Source organism: Micropterus salmoides, unplaced genomic scaffold, assembly GCF_014851395.1.
Source record: "Micropterus salmoides isolate LMB-PRFRI ecotype aquatic unplaced genomic scaffold, ASM1485139v1 Ms_hic_scaffold_4, whole genome shotgun sequence".
Classification (NCBI taxonomy): Eukaryota; Metazoa; Chordata; class Actinopteri; order Centrarchiformes; family Centrarchidae; genus Micropterus; species Micropterus salmoides.
Genome location: NW_024043372.1, coordinates 28016807 through 28044797, shown reverse-complemented (window position 1 = coordinate 28044797; position 27991 = coordinate 28016807). Strand labels below are relative to the sequence as shown.

The 27991-nt window shown below is 43.1% G+C and overlaps 2 protein-coding genes across 3 annotated transcripts; both read left to right on the top strand.

The window, feature by feature from the left end:
- Nucleotides 1–4: 4 nt before the first annotated feature.
- LOC119885600 (paxillin-like) lies at nt 5–26571 on the top strand. The gene is made up of 11 exons (XM_038695701.1): nt 5–223; nt 14755–14936; nt 15077–15162; nt 15480–15619; nt 15843–16032; nt 16795–16942; nt 22417–22575; nt 23233–23406; nt 24700–24781; nt 24895–25043; nt 25138–26571. The coding sequence occupies exons 1-11, from the start codon at nt 211–213 to the stop codon at nt 25402–25404; spliced, it is 1590 nt and encodes a 529-aa protein (XP_038551629.1). The 5' UTR covers nt 5–210; the 3' UTR covers nt 25405–26571.
- On the top strand, nt 18457–22410 carry LOC119885602 (formin-like protein 14). Of its 2 annotated transcripts, XM_038695705.1 has the most exons (3): nt 18457–19158; nt 20091–20360; nt 20685–22410. In XM_038695705.1, the coding sequence occupies exons 1-3, from the start codon at nt 18952–18954 to the stop codon at nt 21069–21071; spliced, it is 864 nt and encodes a 287-aa protein (XP_038551633.1). In that variant the 5' UTR covers nt 18457–18951; the 3' UTR covers nt 21072–22410. The 2 variants fall into 2 exon arrangements, with proteins under 2 accessions (XP_038551633.1, XP_038551632.1); XM_038695704.1 differs by having other exon boundaries at nt 19022–20360.
- Nucleotides 26572–27991: the final 1420 nt, after the last annotated feature.

Here is a 27991-nt window from a genome sequence, read left to right as displayed (position 1 = left end):
AGGGGGGACGGCAGGCTATGTGTGTGTTAGTGAGTGTGTCTGAGGCTCGTCGAGCAGCAGGGGAACTTGAAAACTTCACCGCGTTCACCGAGGGACATCTCTGACCGGAGATTTGGCGTTTAGGGAGCCGAATCCGCCGCTCCCAGTCCAGCTGTGATCGACAGAGGAGGACCGGTCCGGTTCTCAGCACTGGAACGATTTCCGGCCAACATGGATGATTTAGGTAAGTTCGCTCGCCGTGAACGCAACATTTACACAGCGCGAGTGTGTGTGTGTGAGAGAGAGAGGGAGGGAGAGAGAGAGAGAGGGAGAGAAACACACTGGAACCAGGCTCATTGCGATAATTAGCCTAATTAATCAGCTGTAAAGTAAAGCATGTGTTAGAGAGGACACAGTGCTCTGGCCGGTGCATTGGCTGTGTTTGTGGGCGAATTAACGTTAACTCCTCATACAATTCCTCCACACCAACGAGACACGATAGGCTGCTGCTGCAGGGCTCCCCCAACTTTTCCATGCTGAAAATTGGTAGAAATACATACGTTATAGACCACGGGTCATTTGACATTTGATGAGACACTGACCTATTGATCCCCTCCAGGTGATTGTCAGGATTACATAACTGCCAATGCTGCAGGTGGGATGTCAGCAAGAGTGGCTTCTGATAAAAACACTGAGTTATTTCATTCGTTGGATGATCAGTAGTAGCCCGTTTTAAGCCCCCTGCAGTTTTAAAGCCTGAATTCGGCCCTGATTTCCGCCAATTGTCACACCACTGCTGTGTTTGCACACACGCTCAGCAGCAGATGAAGCCCGGAGAGCTGTGCTGTCCTCCTCCTGCCTGTAAAGATGAGCTTAACTCAGTGAATTATGGCACACTTGGTGACAGCAGAGAATGTAATGCCTGAGGGCAGGTGGTGGTGACAGGAAGGGTGTGTAGAGCTCAGCACATTGTTCTTGATGCACACAATATACAACACTGCAGATTCCCTCTCAGTTCATTTGCTATTATTTTAGTGGTTCCAAATTCTTGCAGTGGATTTCTTGTTCCTGTGTAGCACTGCATGGAGTGGTATGAATAAGAGTTGCGAGTTTATTTCAGTATATGCAGACCCCTTTCCCTGATGTAAAAGTGTGAAGCGTAATGAAAAACAGAAGGATGCCTCTGTTGTAAGGTAGCTTGCACAGTGCCATCAGGAGCAGAGTGTTTTATTTTTAAATTAAGTTTAAGCATTGACTGCACAGTTTGTGTTTACAAGGCTTTGAGTTCTATGTTGGCAACTGTAAGGTTAAGTTTAGCGGGACGTCGTGCATTGAAAGAGTTGGACTGGATGCTAAAAACCTCCCAAATGCATTCATAAACTCAAAGATGATGAATGTTAAATGTAAAAACCATCCAACAAGTGTGATCTGCTGGTGGACTTGCTATTGGATTGCAGATACAGCTCTGTTCTACAGTATGAAAACATATCATCCCCATTTCCGACAGGACAAGGCTATTGAGACTGGCTATGTTATGCATTTTTTATAATACAATTCAAAAAAACTACAGCAGAACACCTGGAGATATCCAGTTTGGACCAAAACCCAGTTCTCTGGCTGACTCTAGCTTGGTGGTGAGCGTGAGACTGTGCCAAGAATATTGGCGATTCTAAATCCAGTCAAAATGGATGGATACCTTCTCAGCTTACATGGGGCGAAGGGCCTTCTTTAAAGTAGCTGCTTAAAAAAGAGTGTTACACAACCGACTGTAATTGCCATGTCACGGGGTTGTAAATTCTGTCATCGTTTCAGCAGACACCTGTAAAAATGTGGCACACAAAATTCTCTTGAAATTTTAAAATGGTTTTAAATGCAGCCGTGGAGCTAAAGAAGCACCTCCCGAAGAGCTGAAGTGAGGCAGTGCAAGGAGTCATGCATCTCAGACCCCGGAGAGGACGACGAAACCTGCATGTATTTTTAACAGAGGAATCCTTCTATTCAAGTGCTAAGCCAGCAGCGCTTAGAGACCTTCCACCAACCAGCAAACACCCCTCTTTTCCCATTTCCCTCACTCCTGTTTTTCAATTCTTCTCTATTCCCGTGTTGCCCCAACACCCATGACATGAAGGCAGTGGCTCTGACTGGCAGGTTCGCTTTCTTCCTAAAAGCATCTTTCTTCTGATCCGCACATGTGCACACACTCAATTTGCTATATCCTCATGCTGCCTTCAACACCAGCTGTGGGAGCAGGCTAGCGCTGCTCACTGGCAGGGTGTTGGGGTGGATCAGGCCCACAAGCAGGGATTGGGCCTCAGCCAAAATGTATCCTCCTTAAACACTGCACTGCCCCACCCTCCCTCTCTCTCTCTCTCTCTCTCTCTCTCTCTCTCTCTACCCTGTCCCCACCATTCCTGTGGTGAACCACATGGGAAGCTGCAGGCTGCAATCTATCGACAGTTTAAAGATGGCTGAGTTTTGCATGGGAGCAGATTAGCCTTCAGAAAGATTTGGATCAAGTCAGATTGGGACACTTGATTGCCTTGATCTGCAATCGTCAGGTTTTTAACTCCAGTCAGTAATGAAAGTCAGAATTGGAAGTTGGAGACAAAAGCTTTCTTTTATTATGCTAGACATGGATTTATGTCATTTGTGTCTGCTTTTATTTATGCAACCTTTGCAGTTTCGCTGCTGTAGCATGTTTTGAGGCAAACTTTCATTGACCTCCCCTACTCAGCCATCAGTGCTGCCAAGCGTTGCTCCTTGCTTCACTGCTCAGGGCCTGCACCAACAAGACATGAATGTCAAATAGCCTCCAAAGTTAACTTCCTTTAACTGACTTTGAGCTGCAGTACCTTTCAGTATTTCCTTTTAATGTCTGCGAATACAGTAACTGTTCTGTTTCTCTCTCGCTGATTTGTTTTACTGTCGCTTTAGTGGCATCATTTGAAGTGAAGTGATTCCCCAGAGCCTTGTCAGCACAGCAGCTACAGTGTTAGAAATGTCACTTATGGAGTGGGCGTGGGCAAAGTAGTTCTTTACTAACACCAAATGAGATTTGATGCAACCTAGATACTCCACCGAGTCTAAATTTAGGTTTGTTCATTGTGCATACACCAAAAGAAACTCCAGACAGCTCACATGTGGACATTTGACATTTCCTCTACATACTCCTTGTTACACGGATGTCATTTATGCCTGAGTGGTAGTTTTTCACTCTATCAGGGACACAGTTTGTATAATAACCTATAATATCTTCTCTGCCTTACAGTCACTGTTATTTTCTACAACCTTCTTCTTTATTTAAATTATGATACAGTGATGGATCACTAACACAGTGCCCACAGAGTAATAATTAAAGTTCATTTTTCGAAGAAATCTGTTTTGGAAAATTCATAACTTTGTTTAAAAGTCACAGTCAGTAGCAAAATAGCAAATATGACTTTTACATTTTGTTGATACGAAGAACAATTTTCCCCTTCGTCCATGGGGAGAGACTTTAAATCAATTGTCATGTGCCTGACTATTCCTTGGCTGGTACCAGTTGTCAGACAGCCCACGGATACTCAATTTCTTGGTTCCCAGGCTCATAAACCCCTCGATTAAACCACAACACGTCATTTTTACACTTGGTTTCCTGTACAGATGAAGCAAACAAGATATAATATGTTTATCAGTGATCTGTAGAGTTGCTGGTAGGCATATGTTGTTACCTTAGGACAGAGACAGGCTAGCTGTTTCCCCCAGTTTCCACTCCATGTGCTAAGCTAAGTTAACCGGCTGCAGCTCCAGCTATGTATTTAGCATACAAAAGACATCAGCGTGGGATCAATTTTCTCGCCACAAAAGCGAATAAGGTCATTTTCCAAAATGTTGAACTACATGAGTGACATGAGTTACATATTGAGGGTGTGGATTTTCTTAAAAGACCTGAGCATTTACCAAGCAGGAGGTTTTACCAAAAGTTGCTTTATGGTAAGTATAGGGTCCAGGGTTTCTGCAGCTTGACGCACACTAGTGACTAAAAGTCAGAATTTCTCTGCTGCTTAATTATGACAATTCTTTCTGTATCTTGCAAATCCCCCCATTTTATAGATAGCAATACTAAATCACTGGAGTACTTTTAAGTTGTAAAGTCAGTCTGGACTTGGACTGAAGTTCCCATCATCAAAAACAACCCTTCAGTTGACTTGCGCTCAAAAATCTGGCAAGTTGTTCTTGCAAATTACATCATAAGTAACCCTCAACTTAATGCAACAAGGGGCAAGCCTACACTAGATGATAAGCCCCTTGCGTTTGACTCATGCATGTAAATCACACACAGAATCAATGTAGCATTTGAAGGCTTGTGAGAATCCCCTGTATCTCCTCCAGCGTTTGTCCATCTGTTTGACTTTAAAATGAAAATGCTGCAGGGCTTTGAAACATATGGTGTATGCACACACAAAAAAAACAACCCCCACACACACACACACACACCAAACACTCATAACCGCTCCTGATCACAGACTGCTGGTGTGGACAGACAGCTCTAAAGGGGAAGCTGACTAAGCAGTGGCAGCTCTACACTCAGCCAACCGTCATGGCATCTCTCATGGGCTCAGCGCACCATAACAACAGCCTGCAGGGTCGATATCAGAATTCCTACTGTTGGGTTTTGGAGCCAGGGTTTATGCGGAAAAGCAAGCCAAAAAAACATATTTCAGTGCATGGGGATTCAAGTAAAATCTGGCTGTGGTTAGGTTCTGTGTAGTCCAGCATGTCACACAGTATAGTTACTGCATGTGCCAGTCATGGTCCTCAGTCCAGCTTTTTGTCAGCTGAGCTCAATGAGCCCTTTTTACTGGGAAGTTTCTCGTCCAGCTAGACACATGTTTCGTGACAGGAAGTGCCCTTAGTGACCTCTCCGTTGTAGCGGCGGTCAGGAGGATTCTTTGCTGCTACCCAACAGAATAGCCCACTGTAGGTCCCAGACATGTTAGTCATGCAAACTTGTGGACATGCCTCATTGTGACCTATTTTTGGTGACTTCCCTAATGTGAGCAGAAGGAACTGGTTTGCTTTTTGGTCTTATTAAGATTTGTTTGTAGTTTTGCTGTTTTCCAGGCAACCAGAACAGCTCATTAGCTTGATGTAGCATGCTGTCAGCAAAGAAATGGAGCAAAATAAGGTGCAGATATAACACATGTTGTATCATGTATGAGGTATATACTGAATGCGCCTAAAGCTGCTATCAGCCTTCCACCCTCCTCTTGTGCTCTGATGAATTGAGTTCCCTGCTGACTTTGTGAGATTCAGTGACAAAGTGACAGTGACTGACAGCTCACTTGATGCGACGCCGCTGATCCTCTGACGCAAGTTGTGAAGAAAACAGCTGGTACAACAGTTTTGCATAGATGGTAAAGATGCCGCAGTAATTGCAAAATTCGAATGGTATCACAAACACAAATCAACCCCGGTGAAAGGGCACTGTGGTTAAAATAGTCCCCCGGTTCCATGAATGCGTATTTGTCATATGAAATGGAGCTCTTACAATGTCAGATGGCCTTTCAAATACACCTGCATGGCTTTTCAGGCTTCCCTCTAATTGGCTTCTAAATGTCATTTTTCAGTGAGGTTGTATGGTTGGCGTGGCTGCAGGCTTAGATAACACATCGCTGTATTATTAGGAAATGGGTTTGTGCCCAGCATGTTCCCTCTGGCCTCGGCGCAGGTTTAAATAGTCACTAACACACTGCTGGTACTGCCCTATTTGGGATATAAAGCCACCACAATGAAGGCCTTTGATGAAGTGGGACGTGGTGGGAGGTGGAGGACAAGTGAGTGTGCGCATGTGAGCGAAAGTGAGCACGAATATATGTCTGTGTGTGTGTTTCAGATTGCTTGTGCTTTAGTTGGATTTACAACCAGCATCTAGCTTGTTAAGGAGGATCATTCAGGAAGCCCGATCTAGACCCCGCTTGGGTTAATGACAGCATCAGTAATGCTTAGGTCGGGTTTATAGGGGTGCAGGCTTAACAAGAGTTTACACACATGCACACACATATGCAGGTTCTGGCACCCACACCGAGCTCTGACTGTTTTCCAGTGGAATGATTTGGCCTGCTTTGTCGACCTCACAAACCCTCCTCTCCAACCTCTTCCCTCTGTCCTTGCCCCGCCGGAGGGGGACAAAGAGCAGCTTGTTTTGGTGCTGTGGCCTACTTCAACCCAGAGAAGACAGAACCAAACAGAACTGATCAGAGGAAGGGGGAAAGATCGTCCATACATCCATTTATTTTCTGCCACTTCCGGGTTTGGTGTAATTATCGTAGCAGGCTCAGAAATCAAGTGTGTAATTCTTGTCTTAGTAGTTTGACAAACAAACTCTCTTAACTTAAGATCCTCTTAAAGGCATTCCCCCACACCTTCTGAACGCATCTCATAGTCTTAATCAACGGATGGAGTATGAAGAAGCCATCCAGAAAAAGCTAGTAAATTGACCTTGAGATAAGATTTTTTTGTTACTGTCCAAAAGCCTATTGTTTTTGTGAGAGCAGGCATGAAATAAAGGTGGAGAGTTTCACTTCCACTTGCCATTATTTAAGTTTTCTCTTCCTTTTGACTCTGTGCATGTGATATATTCAGGTTATTTTCAGTCAAATGCAGAATACCAAAACACATTTACCTCATTTTTGCAAATCCACAAAACACCCAAAATGAGCAATCGTGCACACCATCTTTAATAAATGCACCCTACTAGTGCTTTCACCACTGTTTCATGCAGACAGATGCTCAAAATAACCACAGGGTCAACGAGTAAACCACAAGAAAGCCTTTGTGCCCACAGACTACCTCTGTGTTCCTCAGTAAGCCTCACTGCGGGGAATAACAAAGGGGAGGTAGGTGGGAGAGGAGAGTGCATTTTATCGTTTGCCTGGTAATGTTTTAGTTACGGATACTCTGTCTTAGTTCCTGTAGTAATATGTAGATAGACGTTGATACATTATTCATGCATTCACAACTCCTTTAATGATTTTAGTCAAATTTACTGATTCAGTTCCTTATCCATGTGGACAGCTGGTTTGTACAAGCCATAACAGAACAATTGAAATAGTTTTTAAAAAAGTTTAAAAAATAGTGAAAAAAAAAAAAAAGCGGGCAAATACTCACAAGTGACTGAACACCAACAGGAAGAAAAACATGCATGTTAATAACCACAAGTGCTTGACAATACAAACATATGCCCTTCAGAGTGATCACATAGAGTAATCATTTGCATGTATTGCTCTTGAGCTGCACAAAGTAACAATTTAAAAGAAAGTATAGCATGTTATTAGGGATTCAAGACATTTTGAATTTCTGGTTCTCTCTTGCAGTAATTCTGAGCAGGTGCAAGGAAGATCAAAAGGGGGAAAGCAGTCTCACCAGCTGGCTGGAAGGGTGTTACTTTGTGGGTGGAAATGATCAGAGATGAGGTGTCAAACTCTGGCCTATTTCTGCAATCAAATGTCACTTGTGTTGGGCGGTATCTGGGTCTTTAGCTGCTAAATGTTCCACTATGTTCACCAGCAAGTTGCTAACGTTTTCTGTCTGCCATTTGTTGCTGGGCTGGTAATATACACTGCTGGCACTGTGCCCTTTTTTGAATCTAGTCTGTGCATATACAGCCAAGATACAGACGGGAAACATGGGGAGCGATAGGGGTACGACATGCAACAAAAGGTCTCCTGGCTGAAATGAAACTGGGGCCGCCCATATATGGTATGCATCTTTACCTGAGAACGGCCCGTGATTTGTGAAGTTGATGTTTTTTGTTGAAGCATTCTGTCATAAGCTGAAATTTGGGAATTTTTTATATAACTCGTCCATTAGCCTATATTAAATTAGGCGCCAAGATGGTCTGGAGCCACCTGGGACATTGAGCTATTCAGAAACCTGTGTAGGGTGACCAGATGACAACAGGTGAAATTCAGGTCAGATCCTCCGTGGCTGCCTGAAGCTACACTTCGCCTGTCCTTGTGACTGTATCTTCCACTATCTTCAAATACACTAGAAAATAAAAAAGGGGAAAGAGCATGCGTGTTATTTTGTGGCAATAACTCTTTTGACACAGTGTCCACGATACCCTGCAGTCCCTGCTGGAGGGCAGAACATTGCCCATATGTGGGTAACACTAAAAGAATGTTTCGTATCAAATGAAAGGCTATTTAATGTTGTATTAGGCTATAATTTAGCCAAACTCAGGTTTATTCTAATTTTCGGGACAAACAGGAGAGGACTCTGGACAACTGCTCGTATTTCAGGACTGTCCTGAATTTTTCGGGACGTCTGGTCACCCTAAACCTATGGGTGACGTCATGGACACGACATCCATGATTAATACAGACATTAGTACATGAGACAGATAATCTGTGAAAAAATCAGGTTCCTCTGGCTGCTTTTACTGCTCCTAATGCTTTTTGCATGAACCCACTGTTCCCTGAACAAAACAACCAATCAGAGCCAGGAGGAGTCTCTAACACGGTGTAAATCCCTCCTTGTGAACCTACTGCGCGGCCCCTTGCGCATGCTCTCACTCAGTCAAGCTCAATATCTTCAGTGTGGATTCAGAGTTTTGCAAACACAGTGGCTAAGAAACAAACACCACCAATGAAATAACCTTTGCCAACAGTGTATAGTACAAAACACGTGTGAACATGTCCGGGCATCACACAGAGCTTCGGGCTCATTGTGACATGGCGCTTGTATTGATGAGTGGCATGATGACAAACAGCGGGGAATAACTTGGGGACAGTGGTGTGCTAGCCTCTCATCCCGCTGTTAATTGTTGAAGCTGCCTCAGAAGTCTGGTGCACTCTCCCATGGGCCACGAAACGTTAGACGGGTGTCTTTGAAAAGACAAATGGCGGCAATAGGGGCCGGGGTTAGGGAGCAGCCGAGAGAGACACTAAAGGTTTTGCATTAAATGTTCAACTGTGACCAACTGCTGCTTTAAGTCATAATATTCACAATGCCTCTGGCAGTGTCTTTCATCAGGACTAAGGACATTTTGTGGGCCTAAGTCCGGTATTAAGTTTTGTATTGCGTACTACTAAATAGACTTGCTGTAATTGTATTGAATAGTTTAGAGTGGGGTACCAGCTGCTACGTAAGCAGTCGTATTCTATGACGTAATTGAAAGTGTGGGCCGTGGTGCCATTTCCATTTAATAACATTTGTAGCATTAGAACTTCATTGATCTTTACATAAGGAAACCCCAACCAGGCTCTTCTTTGTACCATGTAGAGGTACTGTACATGTAATGTAATATATAGTATAGGCTGGTTGGGTGGTCTGTAATGTCTTACTGTTGCTTTGACCGGCATGGCCATCCATCATCTACTGTATGTCTCTGCTCCCACAGGTCAGGGTCAGGCGGGAATGTATTTATAGTGGGCCTAGATGTTTCAGTCTGTCTCTGGTATGTGTAGACAGCCAAGCTGAGAGGCACCTGTGTGCACAGTTGTTGTTCTGCTGGTGCACCTGTATGTATGTGTGTGTGTTTCCAGTGTGATTTAATTTTGTGTGCCCGCTGAAGCGCTCCAAATGAACACAGGCACAGTCCTTCTGCTGTCTAACACGAGCCCAGAGGGGAGTAAAGTGTAAGTGCATGTGCGCCTATCTTGTCCTGATTTCTTTTTTTTTCTCCTTCTGGTGGAAGCAAAGTAAGGGATTCATCATCTCTGTGATGGTCTGTCAGCTTGTGTCACATTGAAAGGCCATCTCTCTCAAGACAACATGAAAAGCTGTCACTTCATGTCGACGTACACTCACAGACTAGGAACTGAAGGTTGTTTCCTCACAATAGAGATTGTATTTACGTGTTCAGTCTTAAAATATTACATTCAGACACCTTTTTTCCGTAAACAGGATTATATACGAAATGTCTTTGTATAACAGCTGACATTTTGTTTTCTTTCACCTGTCCTATCTTGCCCTCCCCCCCCCCCCTTTTCTGTCATCTGATTCTCTCTTGTTCAGCTGGTGTGCACCTCGCATTTCTCCCCTTTCTCTCACTCTTTCTCTCATATTTGCAAGACGAGCTGTGGCATGTCAGGAATTCATATCAGCCTGCGTGCACCTTGCAGCACATCAGATACAGAGGGAGAGAAATTAAAGGAATGAGGGAAGAGAGATGCAGAAACAAGGTCAGAGAAAACAGGTATACCTGCGGCACAGGCAGAATCTTGCAGCCTATGTTCATCCTGTTAGTTGCACTTTTGGCGTCAGCTCATATCTCAGCAAATGCCTTGGCATTTATGAACCTCACAGATAAAGCCTGCTCTGTATACCTGCAGCCCTTTTTTAGAAAAAAAACGCCGGGAGTATGCTCAGCTCTCACACACACAACTCGACATCACCCCCTGCAGGTTTGATAGGACCTATTTCCTGAAACGAACCGCTACCAGCTGATGTGTTGAGTAGTAGACAGCATTGATTCACTCTATGCACTGGTCAACACTGATAGGGGCTCAAGCAGTGTGCGCACTGTCAATCAGGCAGGATTTCCTGTCAGGGATAATGGAGGCTTGCTTCTGCTGACATCCAGGACTTATATAGCCTAGATCAAACCTCATAGAGTGAATGTAGTGCTCCAGGATTGCTTTGTCTCAGTTATATTTATGTTTTATGTTGATTTCAGCTGTGAAAGGTTGCACTTTGAGTGCTGATCCAACATCTGCTCTTCCCTTTGCTGTTCACATACTTGACTCTTCAAAGGGTTTCCTTTCCATACCACTCCCCTCTTTCATTTCTAATTTCCCTGTCTTTTTCTTCAGGCATTTTCAGTCCTCTTTTTTAACTCTCTCTCTTTCCTGTAATGAACCCCATGCGGAGCAGCGTTTGTGTAATTAAAATGCACACCATTCATCTGGGAGGAAGGGAGTCTCCTTAATCTGCGTCAACCCACATTTTAGCCTCTGAGGATTCGTCTGCTGCGCCACACACACACACTTACCAGTTCCACTCGCTATCTCTCTTGCCACTCCCACCGCCATTCCTCATTGTTTGAGCCCAGCTGTGCCCTGCCATGTCACATTTAGTGTTGTGGACATGGAAGCTAACAGAATGCTGGTGTTTCTTCTTTGCGCATTAGCTGTAAATGAAGAGGACGCACTGTGTGTAATTGATGGTGGTTTGTTAGATGTGGACGTGGCCTATTTTAGGTAGGCAGGCAGGAGTAGATCCGTCACACTCTCACAACTGCCTGCTTCTCAGGAACTTGGGTCTGTGAAGGTTTTGCATAGCTTTGTTCTTATAACACATCATACTGAAGTTTCATCCCCTCCTACATGCATTTCCCAAAAATACATGATCAAGAAAAGTTATCTCCAAAAGTTCTTGCCTCTTCTCATAAAGGATACGTATGATTTAGGAGCCTCATTTTTATGTTTGAGCATTTGGTTGTCTCTTTTGAGTTCCTCATTTTACTGTAGTTCCATTTTTGGTCACTGGGGAGCTGTGCTTTGCACTAGAGTTTGTGTATCACGGTATGTTCTCTTGGCAGAGGAGGATGACACACCTCTGTGTGTTTGTGTAGTTTGTGGATGGGCCAGAGAATGCCTTGCAGCACACAGTGTTCAGTGAACAAAAGGCAACCCCGAAGCTGCTAGTTTCCGTATTTTATGTTTAGCCTTTATCCTCTAAATTACAGGACTGTATTCCATCCACTTTGTTGAAGGAAATGAGCTGTTGGTTTCAATTAACTTGCCTCATTTTGATGCAAGGCCTCTTTCACAATAAAGTTAGGCAGTGGTGTGTTTGAAATATGGATACAAACAGACTATATTTCATTTAGCTAGGAGGTTAGCGTTTTAACGTAACTCTGTTTTAGAGCAGCCGTGCTTCATAAGTAGGGTTAAAGCCAGTTCAGCTCGAGAGCTAAGTTGATTAACATCTGTATACCATCTTGTGTAAACCATCTGGACTAACATCTGTTGACTGAGGTCTCCACCAGCTGCAGTAAAACTTTGTTCATCAGCAGCAGAAATGTACTGAGGCCTTCAGATACGCGTACATATTATTTATGCAGTATTTCAGAGCCGTGCTTAAAAAATCACTTTATCACTGGACTGTGAGCAATAAAAATCTACTGCATCATGGGGACATTGTTTTAGCTTTAAACTTGTTTTAACCTTGTTTTAAACACGGAAAGTGTTAAAATAAGTATGTAATCTTGTTGACTTCCCCTTCTGCTGGACCAGAAGCAGACCAGAGACTGTAGCGTTGAGTGCACCTGTCCTTTGGATGGTTTGAAACTTCTTTGAATGGCAGGTCTCATCACATGCCATACTTGGTATGAACTCGAACGAATGACAGTTGTTTTGTTTCTGTCTCTTTACTTCTGCGGGTGTGTTTTTTGCTACTATCAAGTAAGAGATGAGGACACACACACACACACACACGCACACACCCTGAGCTGGCTGCTGTAGTGTAAACATTGGACTGTCCTGTATCCATAATGAAGCTCTGTGGAATGTGCTCGGGCTTCTGTGTCCTGATTGGAGTCTCTGCAGTGAAACCTAGTCAAATGGCATGTTAGCCATGCTAATCATGCTAACCATGCATGTTGGCTAAGTGGATCTGCTATTGATCAGGTTCTGCTTCTGCTGTGTCTCCTCTCAGTCTGGGAAATGTTGCAGCAAGTTACTGGACTGTACTCTACAGTTAGTTCAGTACTGATGATACTCTGGGATACCTGGAGTTCCTTTTCAGGTTAAAAATGTATATTTGTTGTTAGTCTTATATTTCACTGGAAACTTGATTATCTGTATCTGTATTGTACTTAAAGACTTCATGTAATGTAACATATTACAGTAACATACGGTAAAAAGTGAGTGATCAGTAACCTAAGCAGAGTGTGCACTGACAGGAGGGGCTGATTCTACCTTTATATACCTTTGTGAAACCACTCCCTTTGTTGGGCTTGCCTCTGCTGATAAGATCTCTACTTGCTCTCAACTTTCCTCATTTCACAACGGCTTGTGTTTACTTAATTTGCTGTAACGTGCTCAGACTGCGAAAGTTGGACAGTTCCGTCCTCAGAGACTGTATTCAGTGGGTCGTCATTTACGTGAGTAGTATCTCTTACTTGAGCTTTCAGGCAGCTATGTTGGAGCTGGCATAGCAGTAGGGGTGAACCTAACCCGTTACCATTAATTTGAACCCCCCCTTCTCCTCTCTGCCCTGACCCTCTGCTCTCAGTTGCACCCCCACCCTCCCCCCTGTGTCTCTTGCTCTCTTATTGCTGATGGTAGAGTTAAGAAAGGCAGTTCCTGCCTGGCAGACAGTCTGTTTGGGTTGCCCTCTTCCTCCTCCACTTATTCTTTCCCTGTATTATCTCCTCTTCCCTTCCCTGGGTGTAACGTCTTGTCTTGTTCTAAGGTACGTCTCATCTCCATACATATGCATTACATATGCTTTGGTTTTGTCTTTCGTGCCCCACGTCTTTAGTTCAGGATGCGGCTTTGCTGTGGTTGGTGTTTGGTACATCTTAGCAATACTGGCAATATTTCAGTACTTATGTGTGGAATGTAAAAAACTCAGTGAAATTTGAATAATTTTCAGTTTTTCTGCGATTATAAAGAAAACTTGATGGAGTTGTGCTGTACATTTAACTATGGTTTCTTCAGTTTTGCTTTATTTGCTTTTAGAATTTAACATTAGTTAATGAACTTCATATTGGCAATTGTCCTGAACCGCCTCAAATATATTGGTATTTAATGGAAAATGTTTCATTAATTGTAAAACAGTAATTTTGTACTGATAGTTTGTTCATATACGACATTTCATGTCAGAGCAAGTTTGTTAAATTGAGGGTTTTAATTTTTTTTTAGGACATGTGAAATTCTGCAAGAGAAATTAAACACTGCTGGTGTGAGTGAGCGCGCTAAAATAAGCCCAAGTATTCAGTAATACAGTCTGCTCTCTTCATTAAATCCTCTATAATGTTATGTGTCCTTCTTCCTACGGGTTAGGACTGCTAAATTAGTAGTTGTTTTCTTGGCCCGTGTTCCTCTCAAATTACTAAATGACCCCTTCATGCAGAGGTGGTAGCTGTTGCCGTGTACATGGTAAATATGAGCATGTATACCTGGTTGCAGACTTGACAGCGGCTCTTGGATTTAAGAGTCAAGGCTCCAGGCAGACGAGGGTCAATGAGTAACCAAAGGAGTGGCCATGATTCAACTTTTACAACTCCACAGAGCACAAGTGTTTGACCGATTGTGAAAGACACTGTAATTATTTGATCCTGTGTTTACACAAATGGAACTTGGTAGTTGCAAGAAATTTTGCCGTGCTACGTACTAGATATGCAGTGGTGTATTCTAACATTGGAAGGGATGGGTATTTACATAATTTAATATTTCAATGATGATTAATATTATGATATAGTATATATTTTCTAGACATTTCACTGAGAAACCAATTATTGAAATCAGATGAGAGTGTCTATTTTAGGCTAATGCATTAAATTAGATACCTGAAAATGAAGTTTCTTGATCCCACTGATGCAAAAATCCTGTAAATTTAATGTTGCCCTGAAGCCCTCTGCTTACGGATTTGCAACATTGTTGGCCAAATACAACGCGAGATATTAAATGGAGAGTCACCTTATTAGTAATGGTAGAGGGAAATCTACATCATTTGACAAATCACTGTTGTCTCATGGTAGACAATGCCCTCCCACCCCCACCCTATCTGAGCATATAATTAGTTTCAGAGAGATGATAAAATCTTTGCTTTGTATTTCTGCAGATGCTTTGTTGGCGGACCTTGAGTCCACAACATCCCACATTGCCAAGCATCCTCTCTTCCTGTCTGACGAGACCGCCTACTCCTTCCCTGTGGGGAGTCAGACCCAGCCAGACATCTGCTCTCCATCCCAAGTCCCATCCACTCCCTCTGAGCAGACCCTAAACGGACTGGATGAAACAGAGGTAAATGCATACAATACACGTTACTGTATATGCCCATGGCAAGTGACATATAAAAAAATTATTTAATTTACTCATGAAAGTGTCCATTTGCGAATATAGTCTTCCGAAAACTCTATAGTGACTTCACCTTTTCTCCTCAGTCCTTCAGCTCAGCTCAGAGAAGTCCCTGGTCTAGAGATAGCAGCAGTCCAACACAACCCATCGGTGGAGAGGACCACGTTTACAGGTAGGCCTTGGGAGAATGTTATTTGGATCAACAGTTTATAAACAGGGAACTCTATGGGAATATAGATAACTTTGCATTATGGTTGTGAGAAGTCTCTGCCATATTTTGCCAGTTAAAGTAGGCCAATAAAAGTGGGAACATAATGTCTCTATTTGACACACACACACACACACACACACAAAACATTAGATTAGAAATAGCCTTTTTGACTTTTGACCTTATCTGTGAGTCAGAGACACTGTCCAAATGACGCCAGTGTCAAATTATAGCAACATTGTCAGATGATAAATATTGGTTCTTCTCTCTACTCTGTACAGTTTCCCTAATAAGCAGAAGAGTAGTGAGTCATCAGCTGTTGCCATGAACTCATCCTTGGGCAGCAACCTGTCTGAGCTGGACCGCCTGCTGTTGGAGCTCAACGCTGTCCAGCAGAGCACCCCTGCCTTCCCCACAGAAGGTACAGAAAGAGATTACATTACAGTTTATAAAATGATCTCTCTCTCCTTGGCTGAAGAATTCAGATGTCATTATCTAAATTGGGCACTGCTGTTTTTGTGGTGTTGCACAGAGATTTCACCTCTCTCCACTGCAAAATACAATGTTTTGGAGTTTGCTATATATTAAAACTGTGCACTGTGGATCCATGAAGGACATTAATTCAGCTTTTCTTTCTGTAATAGAAGAAGCAGCTCCTCCGCTGCCTGCCAGCAGCGTCATCCACCATATCCATGAGAATGGAGTTGCAGGCAAGGCTCCTCCACCTGCATTGGAGAAGCCCAAACGCAGTGCTGCAGCTCGAGGAGTAGGAGATGTACGACCAAGTGTAGAGAGACTTCTGGATGAGCTGGAAAGTTCTGTGCCCGCACCCATGTAAGCGACAACCGATTAAAGAGGTGGTATTTCATCCCTGTGACGACATAGGGATGAAAGCTAAATGCGCGTCATAGAACGCTCGCCAAGCGGCTAGTCCAACACGCCCTCAAAAACACCAGTGGAAAAACACTGAGCTGCAGCACACACCTCCTCTCACTTCCAAACACTGGGTACCCTCCAGACACTCAGTGGACATAAAGTTGTTACTATGATGTAGAGAAAGAGCTCAGTTAAAACTTCATGGATGAAAGATACTTTTGTTACAGATTAATAACTCACCACTCTGAAACTCTTTCATGTTGCCAAGCTGGTCGGCAACATGTACAGCTGAAACAAAGCCGTGTTTACTGGCTTTTCATTGGCCTGCCATTCTCTGCTTCTGATTGGCTAGTAGTCCTTAACTATGAACTCCGCATGTGCAACTCCCAACAAAGATCATTTACAAACAAGATGTATCACTCCACAGCTAAAATGAACACACATGTTGAAAAGAGGAGCTGCAGCAATCTGCAGTATGACAAAAAAATATGGTGTTCTGGTACAACCCCTAAATAGGATTTTGAACCTGAAAATGAGCATAATACCACCTCTTTAAAGCAACACAGAAATTTCCTGAATGCAGTTAGGAAACATGTTTCTGTAATACCACAAACCCTAAACTGATAAAAGACAGGATTTCAGATGTAAGAGGTTTCTGTAATGAGGCCCCAGGAATGTTCTACCCATACATTTTGTTGACTTTGTTCTTTTCTTCTTTAGTCCTACACCGTTGGTTGTGTCAGACAAACAAACAGATGGACAAGAGGAAACACCAGCACAGCAGCAGGCCAGGATGTCTGCCTCCTCTGCCACACGAGAGCTGGATGAGCTAATGGCCTCCCTGTCTGACTTCAAAGTCCAAAGCAATGTGAGTATGGTTCACCAGTGGGTAGATTTTGGGCCATTGGGTTTGCCCACTTTGTACTGTTTAGGGCTGTGCTGCAGATGTTTAGGGGTTTGCACGACTCTTAAATTAACTGCATAGATCATCAAACTGATTTTATTCAGTGTCTTTATCATATTAGTGGTTTTGTAATGTCAACTGGATTGCTTTGAAAACAACATTGCCCAATAGAAATATTAAAGTTTTCCTTGAACAGATGTTCTGCAGTTTTACTGTGTACATTGATTTTGCTTACAATCATAAACTTTTGCAAGTTGCAGTGGCACAAATGTAGTGGCTGCTTCTTTTATTTACTTCAACTGAAGATTTTTTAACCTGCCTTTTATTTTGGACCTGCTTTTGTTTATTTGAACAAAATATTTTCGATACAACCAGTAATTGACAACCAGCTTTTAGCTTAATTCTTGTTCAATTTTTGTTTTGTTTTGTTGCTTTGACTTTGTCAAAGAAGTGTTAATTCTAGTCATTTCTGAGATTTGATGCGTCTGTCCTCTGCATGTCCGAGGGCAACAATCAAGAGTTAATTTTTTCAAATAAACTTTTTTTCATTTTGAATTAATTTTTTGCAGTATTTTAGGAAGGATTACTTTAAGATATTTGAGTGAACTCTACCTCTTCTTTGCTTTCTGTGTGAGACAGCTTTCTGTTCATTCCCTTAATTCTAAATGTCTTTCTCTTTTCTCTACTGCTGTGTATGTCTTGTCTTTGTTTGGACATTGCAATCATAACATTATTGCACCGGATTCAGTCTGGCTCTCAGTTGTCTGTGAATCAGGAGGAGGCAGATTCTTCATTGGTAGCTGGTTCACCAGTTGTCCAAGCAGTAACGGCCTCATCCATAAATCCTAATATTGGTTCAGTGGATACTCTTCTATCTTGTAGTTACACTACTCCCTCCTGTACCCCTCTTCCCTTGGAACTACATATTGATGAAGATGGTTGTTCAGCCCCTACATTGTCAGCTGGTCCCACTGTGGTAACTGCATCGTCCAAGAGTCTTCAGTACTCCCAGATCCATCAGATAGATGACGGTGGCAGTGTCACCTCTGAGATCTCTCATGTGGAAAGCCTCAGTATCTCTAGTACCGTGAAACCTCCCAGTCAATCTGAAGTCAGTAGCCCTACACATATGTCAGTCATTAAAGTTTCTGCTAGTAAAGTCTCAAGTCCACTTGGAAAGAGTTCTAGTCCAGTACCCACTGCCAGGAGCTTCAGTCCAGTAATTGTTTCCAAGAGCCCTAGTCCTGTTACTGTTTCTATAAACCCAAGTCCCATTTTTAGAGCCCAGAGTCCTAGTCCACCTGATCTTAAATGCGCCAATCTGAGTCAACCTTACAAGAGTCCAAGCCCAATCCCTAAAAGCTACAGTCCAGTTCCTATAAGTCCTAGTCCAGAAGCTGCTGCAAAGAATGCTACAGTTCTAAGGCTTTCAAGTCCAGTTCCAAAAAGCGCAAGTCCACTGACCGTCTCCAAATATCCCTAGTCCAGTAACCATCCCAAAGAGTGCTAGTCCAGAAGCTGTTCCCAAGAGTACTAGTCCAGTGTCAATTCCAAAACTTTCAAGTCCAGTTCCAAAGATTGCAAGTCCTGTGACAGTCCCTAATATCTCTAGTATAGCAAGTGTGCCCAAGAGTTCTAGTCCTATAACACTGTCAAAGAATGTTTGCTCAGCAATACCCGCAAAGCTGTCAAGTCCAATAACAGTTCCAAAGAGTGAATCTGCAGTTCCCAAGAGTCCTGCTTCAACCATCAGAAAAACATACACAGTTCCGGACACCAGCAGTCCCAGAGCTTCACCTGTTCCATTTGCCCCTGTATCATCAAATAGCCTGCCTTCCCCTGCAATAGAAAAACAGGGAGGTGAAATACTGCCAACATGGCCATGCCGCGAGCCTTTATTGGATGATGCTTTAGACAGACTCTTAGCCCCTGAAACCACCCAACTGAGTGAGTACCAGCCACCTGCCTCTGTTATGCCTGACGACGAAGACAGATCTTGGGAGGAGGAAGACGGAATTTACCCTGATCTTAGCCGAGAGGGAACCCTTACACCCATGACTGAGTCCAGCTGGATGGATGAGTGTTTCACCCCCTCCACCTGCCCTGGGACACCAGATGCAACTCTGGAACTGCCCACACAGCAGCCCTCTGCTGTCGAGCGACTATCTGCTTCAGGCCAAGTAGGACGCTCAACTTGACTCTCCCAAAATAAGCTGCTGGCATAAACCTTTAATACCCCATGTGGTCTTTCTATTTCATCATGTGGCCTAAGATATTAATTATCTCTGACAATAATGGCAGAACAGCTGTGTCAGATAATTGTTCAAGCAGAATGTATCTTTAGTTGCTGAAACCAGCTTGTTTTGGGAACTGTGCAAAAGTACAAAAACACAAAAAAGTGTCTTGATGACAAGAAATTCCTCCGTCTATGTGGTGTGATGCATGTGGTGTCATTGCAAAGCAATTGCAAAATGGCTTGAGGGAAAAATCTCCCTGTTGAGACTTGTGACTGATGTTGAAAGCTTTGCTCAAAGGGATGTTTCCTCACGCCTCTACTCGCCTCAGTCGACATTGCTATGTTAGTCACAGGGCCTGGCCTGTCATGTTTAGGCAACCAATGGTTGATGCAAAGAATGTGTTTTAACCACCGATGATGTCGATGTAAAAACAGTAGGGTGGAAATTTTTCTTTTTTTGCTAATGCATTTATGCCCTAAGAACGTGCACATGTGATTAATTAATGGTTTGGCACGTGCAGACTTATGTGTAAGCATTTTGGGATAGACCTACTGTATGTTGTCTCGACTTTAGCTATCCAGCATGCAGTACCACAGATACCTGAGTTTAGTAGTTTTAAGTAGATTTGACAGTAGAGAATGACCTTGAATGGAATGGAGGCCTGTGCTTGGTTTCTGCAAACCCATTTGACTGCATACACGAGTAGCCTGACAAAACAAAAGTATATTCTGGAGCCAGAGCTTGAGCATTTTTGCCGCTTGAATGAGACCTCTTGTGCTGGGCTTGTCGTGCTTGTGCTTGTGACCCAACATGGACTTTCGGTTGATTGGCACAACCCCAGCTTCCCACACCTCCTTGTATCATCTACTCTCCAGCTCAAGTCGGTTATCCGCCGCACCAAAGAGACCTCCAATGTCCATCCAATGTTCAGAGAGGGAATGTTGCGACGTAAAATGGGACCTATTATTGTGAATAAGAGCAACTCGCAAGACCGACTCATTGAGGAGCTACAGGGGAAACTGGGAATAGGGAGAGTGGAGCGCAGGCGTAAACAACAGCCAGATGATTGGATGACAGAGGGAGTCATTGTCATGTCCAACCCACAGCGAACACGGGAAGAAGGCGCCCATCCATCTGTGGATAAGGTAGACATTAGAGGCGCACAGCAGGGGTCAGTGGTAGTCACTGCTATTCTGGGACCACATTAAACCAAGAGTTGAAACTGATCTGACCCTCTAATGCTTTAGTTTATGATTGGCTGGCCTATGGTCAAAAAATATAAATATTAAATATATAACATATAATGTTTCATTACATTGCCATAAAAATTTATTTGTCTTTGGCAGTCAATTTAAACAGTTCAGTTTGTTTCTATTACCATTTCCTTTTCCTCATTCTGACCTTTGTTTTTGTATGTGATCTGTTTGTTCTCCTCTCTTTCCTGTTTCCTTTTTCCTTCTTTCCCCCAGATCGTCATCCCTCCAGAATCACCTGCCCCACAGAGAAAAGTCCTCCCCCCTCCGCAATCTCCCCCAGCACCCAAAAAGCCACCCCCAGTTAAGCAGACTCCTCCGCCACTACCTCCTCCCCCTCCCACCCCTCCCCCTCCTCGAGAACCTACCCCTCCTCCCCCAAAGGAGCCCACTCCTCCCCCCAAGGAGCCCACGGCTCCCTCTGTCCAGCCCCCTCCGTCACCTAGCCCCCCTCCCAAGCCCATCACGCCACCTCCGCCTCCCAAGGTCTTTGTTTCAGTGGGTTGTCAGACCGAGTACGACCCCATCTTCCCACCAATGCAGGCACGGATCACCTCATACTCTCTTCCCACTTTCTATCGGCCACTTTCTTTTACACGTTGAGTTGTTTTACTTGCGTGTGTTTGCAGGTTATTTGGCTCAAATCCAAGCAGTTGCAATGTTGTATGCTACTCTGTATTTATGTGATCTATATAATTTGTCTGGTCATTGGCTCTGTTTTTGACCACTGGAGTCCATTCATGGCAAGTTGCAACAGGTAACCTCTTTAAGCTTTGTCTGAGATCCAGTCAGTTCAGGTTATGAGTGGTGCTGATATTCAGGCTACAGAGAGTAGAGAGTCCTTTTTCTAATTCTGACATCTGACGGCACTAAGGGCTGTGAGTTCAGAGTGGAGTGGAGAATTTAAGAGCTTGCAGGCATGAGGAGTGAAACCCCCTGCCTCCCCTGCCATGTTCCCGTTACACTAACTGTCCTGCCATGCGCAGGAATGGTAGGCTCGCAGTGCAACTGAAACTTAATCTGCCACATGACAGCACAGTTACCACCACAATTATAGCATCTCCCACAGGACTTCCGTCAACAGGTCCCACTAGGTTAGATACCAGCATGTTGAAGTTGAATGCCATGTTCCGTCACCTCTTTTAGAATCCATGGTGTCTTTTTTGGAGTAGTTTCGGTAAAGACTTGTAGAATAGTAGATTGATATGACTACAAGAGTATAATTGCATTCAGGTCAAAGGCCCAGTGAGATGCCTGGCTATTTTATTTGGTCAAATGTAAGCTGGGTCATTTTGCGTGTGAGTGTGAGGGAGCAGAGGCACTATTTTCTCTCTCAGAGGAATGTAAAAGTCATGAAGCTCCAATAACCACATCATCTAAAAAGGTCTGTGTTTGCTTACATTACAGTAGCCGGACACATTCACACACACAATGTTGATATAAGAAAGTCTTCATCAAAGACTGCAGACAAGCATTAGGGTTGATGATGTGAACATATTTTGTCCATGGCTTGTCTTGGTATTTTCTCTCTGTCTGTTCTCTGTCTAGCTGAAAGAGGAGACCACCATCGAAATTGTTCTCTTGTTGTACTACCAGCAATTCAGGGAGAGAATATTGTAGCAAAAGAATTACAAAGGCATTTACTTCAAATAATTATATTAGGTTAAAAATGTATGTAATACATCAAGGAGGTAAGTCCAAAAAAATCATCCAAAATGATGAGAACATATGCTGAACACAGGAACACTGACGGAACAGTTGATCCACGCAAACAATTATGTTACAAACTATGACTGCAACACTAACTGTGGATCTGATTCAAGACTGCTGACTGCCATACCCTTCCGCAAAGAAGTATTAACTGCAATGCTGTTTATCGAAGTGTTTGTCAACCTGGCATAAATCAGAATGATATAGTGAAGCCACTTTGGTCTTCCATCTCTATCAGATTCAGTCCCAAGGAAAGACTTCTCCCACCGGTCCCCCCAAACCAGCCAACAAGCTGGACAACATGCTGGGAAGCCTGCAGTCGGACCTCAACAGACTTGGAGTCCAGACGGTGGCTAAAGGTGTCTGCGGAGCCTGCAAGAAACCCATTGTTGGGCAGGTAAGGATAACACTGAGTCATATACTCTTTTAAATAAGACTTCAATTGGTGCACATACTGAATTTAATCTTGCATGCTTGTAGATACACGTGCACACATGATTTCTGTGGTATATATATACAAAACAATCATGGGATTACCGAATTGGCTTTCAAAACATCATCAGCTTTTTTTTGTTGTTGTTGTTGAAAAGGTGAGGAAAGGAAGCTTTCACACACAGATGTATTTGTCCAAGTCAGACAGGCTACTCCACATATCTCAGGCTGTGCTGACTGCTTAAGGTCCAAGCCAGGCAATCTATCAACAATTCAGCTGTTATTTAACTGGCAACCAATATGTACACTATAAAACGTGAAGCTTTTATTCTGTGTTTTATTGCATTTACCTACTTACTTTGAGACTTCTGTTTAAGCGCATACATATTGTTTTCTGTGAATCATGATCCAGCTGACATTGAGTGGGATGATTTTGAAAATATAACCATAAATGTGTAAAATGGTCAGTCTTTAAACATTGAGTCATAAGTCCTGCATCTGCTGCTGTTTGCAGCATCCGCTTTGCTTCTTGCATGCAAGGCTGCAGCGATTTTCTCTGCTGAGCCAGGTCTTTTCCTTAGACGCTCATTTCAATTTAATGCACTGTGTCTCCCCACACCAGGTGGTGACTGCCATGGGCAGAACGTGGCACCCCGAGCACTTTGTGTGCACCCACTGCCAGGAGGAGATAGGCTCCAGGAACTTCTTTGAGCGGGATGGGCAGCCTTACTGTGAGAAAGACTACCACAGCCTGTTCTCACCGCGATGCCACTACTGTAATGGACCCATACTGGATGTTAGTAATGCATACATTAACACACACACACACACACACACACACACACACACTAGCCTGGTAATGATAATGATATTTATTTATTCATAACTTAATGGATTAAGGCCTTACTGGAAAAATCACTACATGTCGGAAATTGCCTTTATTTCTCAAGCAGACAGTTGATTAGTCAGGCATGCGCACACACACACACACACACACACACACAGCACTAGATGCACTACAAGTAAAGGGACTTCTAGTTGCCTTGCGCAGACTAACCAACTCGTATGTCCATCTCACTGCATGCTATTCTCCTCTCTCGCTCATCAGCTCTCAGTCTTATCCTCATAGTGACACACTCCCATCGGGGGGTTTTCAGCCTTTGCTCTTACACACACTCACCCGCACACACCCTTACACACAGTGCCAGAGGTACTAGAAGGGAAGTAGACAGTGGACATTAACCTGGAGAAAGGCCAACGTTTCCTAATTCACTACTTTCTCTCTGTCTGCAGTAAGTCATTTGTGACTTTGACAATGGTTTACAGTCAAACCTTGCTTTTGGGGTTTTAACTAGGGGTGTAGGAGGGATTGTATAATCTAGGACTGAGGGAAACACTACAATTCTCAATTCTAAATAAAGAAAATCATAAAAAGAAATCTTTAATGCTGGACTGTATATATAGGTGTTTATATTTAATTGTGTCAAACATCTGAGTTGATTGTGATTTCCTCATTTGTTTGATGAATTATCTTATTTACATGCAGTATTTTTTATCCCCTGTTGTAATATTTTCAATTTAGTTGCTCTGTATCTAAAATAATATCTATATGAATGATGAATGCTTGACATTGCCCCACCTCAAAAAAACGCTCTTTTTCAACACTGCACCCCCTGGTGGAAAAGCCGAGAATCAGTTGTGCTTGCAAATGTTAAAGGGGTTTGTAACAGTGTAACAGTAATTCTTGCCCTTCTTCAGAACCTTAGCAGGTGTGGATGTTGTGAAATCTTGTGCTACACGAACAGTATGTCTGTGCTTGCAGCTGAAGCTGAATGCTATCAGGCCTGGAAAACACGAGGTAACAGTCATAGCATTCCTGCACCTCCCACACTGCCTCTGTGGACTTTGCCTGCCCTCTGTCTTTCTGTTGTGTTAGTTTCTCCCATAATGACAGACTTACATGCTTATAATATATGGTGACGTTCTTTTAGAGCAAGGTCAGGGATCACCTTTTTCCCGATCATTTATGGCTCACACCTTCTATGCAGGAAGTGAATGATTGACCGTTTGTGTCTCCTTTGTTTCACAGAGAGTGGTGACTGCTTTGGACAAGACTTGGCACCCAGAGCACTTCTTCTGTGCCCAGTGTGGAGCCTTTTTTGGACCAGAAGGTACCAACTGCTCAATTAATTACACCTGGCTTGTGTAGAAAAAGCGCTGTAAACTTTGATTATTATTAAAACAAGCCTACAGTGAGTCACTGTGTGTCTTTGCTGCCCTCTAGGTTTCCATGAGAAGGATGGAAAGGCATTCTGCAGAAAGGACTACTTTGACATGTTTGCCCCTAAATGTGGTGGCTGTGCCCGTGCCATCCTTGAGAACTACATCTCTGCTCTAAACTCACTCTGGCACCCTGAATGCTTCGTCTGCAGGGTGAGTCACTCCACACATCTTTAATGTGTCTGGACATACTACTATGTGTCAACCCATCAGCGTAAATTCTACCTCCTCTCTTTTGATTTTCCAGGAGTGCTTCACGCCATTCATAAACGGCAGCTTCTTTGACCACGAGGGCCAGCCGTACTGTGAGTCGCACTACCACGAGCGGCGCGGCTCGCTGTGCTCCGGCTGCCAGAAGCCCATCACCGGCCGCTGCATCACTGCCATGGGCAAGAAGTTCCACCCAGAGCACTTTGTGTGCGCTTTCTGCCTCAAGCAGCTCAACAAAGGCACCTTCAAGGAGCAGAATGACAAGCCCTACTGCCAAGGCTGCTTCATTAAACTCTTCAGTTAGACTGTGCGTTTGTGTATAAATGTGTGTGTGCACACGCGTCGACACATTTATTTACGTGCCTGAATGCACGTGTGGATGAGTGTGCACTCAAATGTCTAGCATGTATGAGTCAGTGAAGTGTTTTTCTGAGTCTGTGATCACATCACAAGAGTGAGAAATGTCTCTGACCATTGACCCTTCACTCTGAAGGGACTTCCCTGGCTGTCCAACCTCTCAGGCTTGGCATTTCACACTTTTGCTAAGGACGTTTTTAAACAGAGCCCAAAGAGATTTTTATTTAGCATTTTATTCCTGTGTGTGCAGCAAAGAAAATGCATTAATTTCCCCTTGTGTGTGTACAGATAGAAGCATATGAGGGCCAAATTAAGAAGTCCTCAGAGGCCCGATTTGTAAATGATTTTATTCCCCCATTGCAGGGCAAGACCTTGCACCATATGGTGGTTTTGTTTGATTGCATGGACCATGGAGAGTTGACTTAAGCGGTTTCAAAATATGTTGAGTGTTAAATACCCAGTGCTTGGCCAATGAGCACTGAAAATACTCTATGAAAAAGATGTATTTTTCTAGCTTTGGAAACTATTGAGGTGCCATTTAAAATGAAAACACTCCATGTGTACATGCACACAGACACACACTGAACTTCTTCAATTCTTTAAAATACCAGTTCAAACTCTTTGCACACTCTAACCACAGATCTCTTGATGAGACCATCTTAAGGTGCGTTTTACAGGTGTCGGCAAGATATTAGCTAGCCCTTATTTTTCTACTGTTTTACTATGAAAATGAACCCAGATGCTTTCTCAGTTTCAGCATACATTACATTCACATTTGTGTTTTCATTTTTTCCCAGCGGAAGTGAAATCAAACATTAGAAAGTAATCACACTGAACTTTTTCCCCCTGTAGCAACTTGGGAGTTTGTTTTTACTTCCCTATTGCAAAGTGTGTGTTGTGTCACATACATTTGAATAATGTTCAAATAAAATTTAACGGTTGCGACAGGATAGTAAATGGATAGTAAAGGATAGTAAATGTACAATGGTTATTAATATTGATCTTGTGGTGCAATTTAAAACAAGCCAAGACAAAATTAATTGTATTCTCCAGTTTAAAAGCGGAGATTTCACTGCTGTATTTGCCCACACAGTATAAATTCAGAAGAATTCAATTTAGGATTAGAAGATTAGAAGCGTGGTTTCATTTATGTGGCACTAGCTGCCAGTTGCTTTTACAATCAGAGTCTAAATTTATATACCTGTAATATGCTCGACTTTGTGACGGAGCTGTGTTTTGTCACTGTTTTTGATGAATCTAGAGATATTTTTTAGCTGTTTGGGCTCACACTGATATGCAAGGAGCTGGCTCTATTGACATGTAGGCTAACAATAGTTTGCCCTGTTGTCACAAACACGCACCAGCCTGGATTCCAGTGTGTCAGACTTCCAAGGAAACGCAGCCCTTATCATTTTTGTTACGAGTCGTGAACTGTGACCCTGCTGTCTGAGTTGATATCAGCGCGTGGCTCACTGATGGAAGCTGGATGTTAGTGTTAGCTGGTCAGGAATCAGAATACGACACAGAGCCTGGGCCAAGCCTTTAGCTAAATCTATGTGATTACTCATTTCATTTTTTTTTGACAATGTTGCTTCTCTTTTAATTTTGATCAATAGGTGTGCAAGGAGGGAATACACAGTATTCACATTCAGATCGTTTGACTTTGAGGGGATGTTTGCTCTTGTGCCAAATGTGTCAATGCAATAAGGTCTTATACACTGTGGAGATCTCAACCTTTCCTGTGATTGGACTCTTTATGGGCTGAACTCTGGGAGAGGCTTTATCTGCTGTGATGCATTTTAACTCTGAACACCCAAAAGTTTACACTGTAATAGAAAAGCCAAGGAGAAACCTTCTGTCCTGCGTCATTCAGCAGACAGCATGGCGTACACTTGTAGCTGATTCAGATTTACAGGAAGTAGCAAGGGGAAATGAACAGTTAATTTAGCCCCATGTATATTTATCTGCATACAGTATACTGCCTTATAGTTTTTGCTTCTGTCAAAGAGTTCATGAGAGAAAATCCAAGCCTTTTACTGTTGAGGAGATTATGTGGATTTTGCTTTGTAAACGGAGACATTCATGTCATCTTCTACCATTTGAATTGTCTCATGAGCCATAGATGTTACTGGCTCTTTGTGTAGGTGGGGTGTAAGCTTATGTGGGTCTTCATTACTGACTGATTATTATTACTGCTGCAAATAAAACAAGTACTTTATTTCTGGCATTGTTTTGTCTGAAAAGTGATTTTGTGGTTTTTCTTTTCGCCCACACCTTTACTATTCAGTGTTTTTGTGTTAAACCAGATCTTTGGCACACAGGATTTTCACAAAGAATTATAACACACTAAGTGGAAGAAATCAGCTTTGAGTTTTTATATTATTTGCAAGACTGTAGCAAATGAACAGAATATGTCACCTTGTGATGAATAATAAAATGCATGCTGTCCCGCACTAGCAGTGTTATACACGAAGAAAATCTGAAATCTGTATCCCGTTCAATAAAGTCAGAAGGTGCACTCTGTGTATATCAAA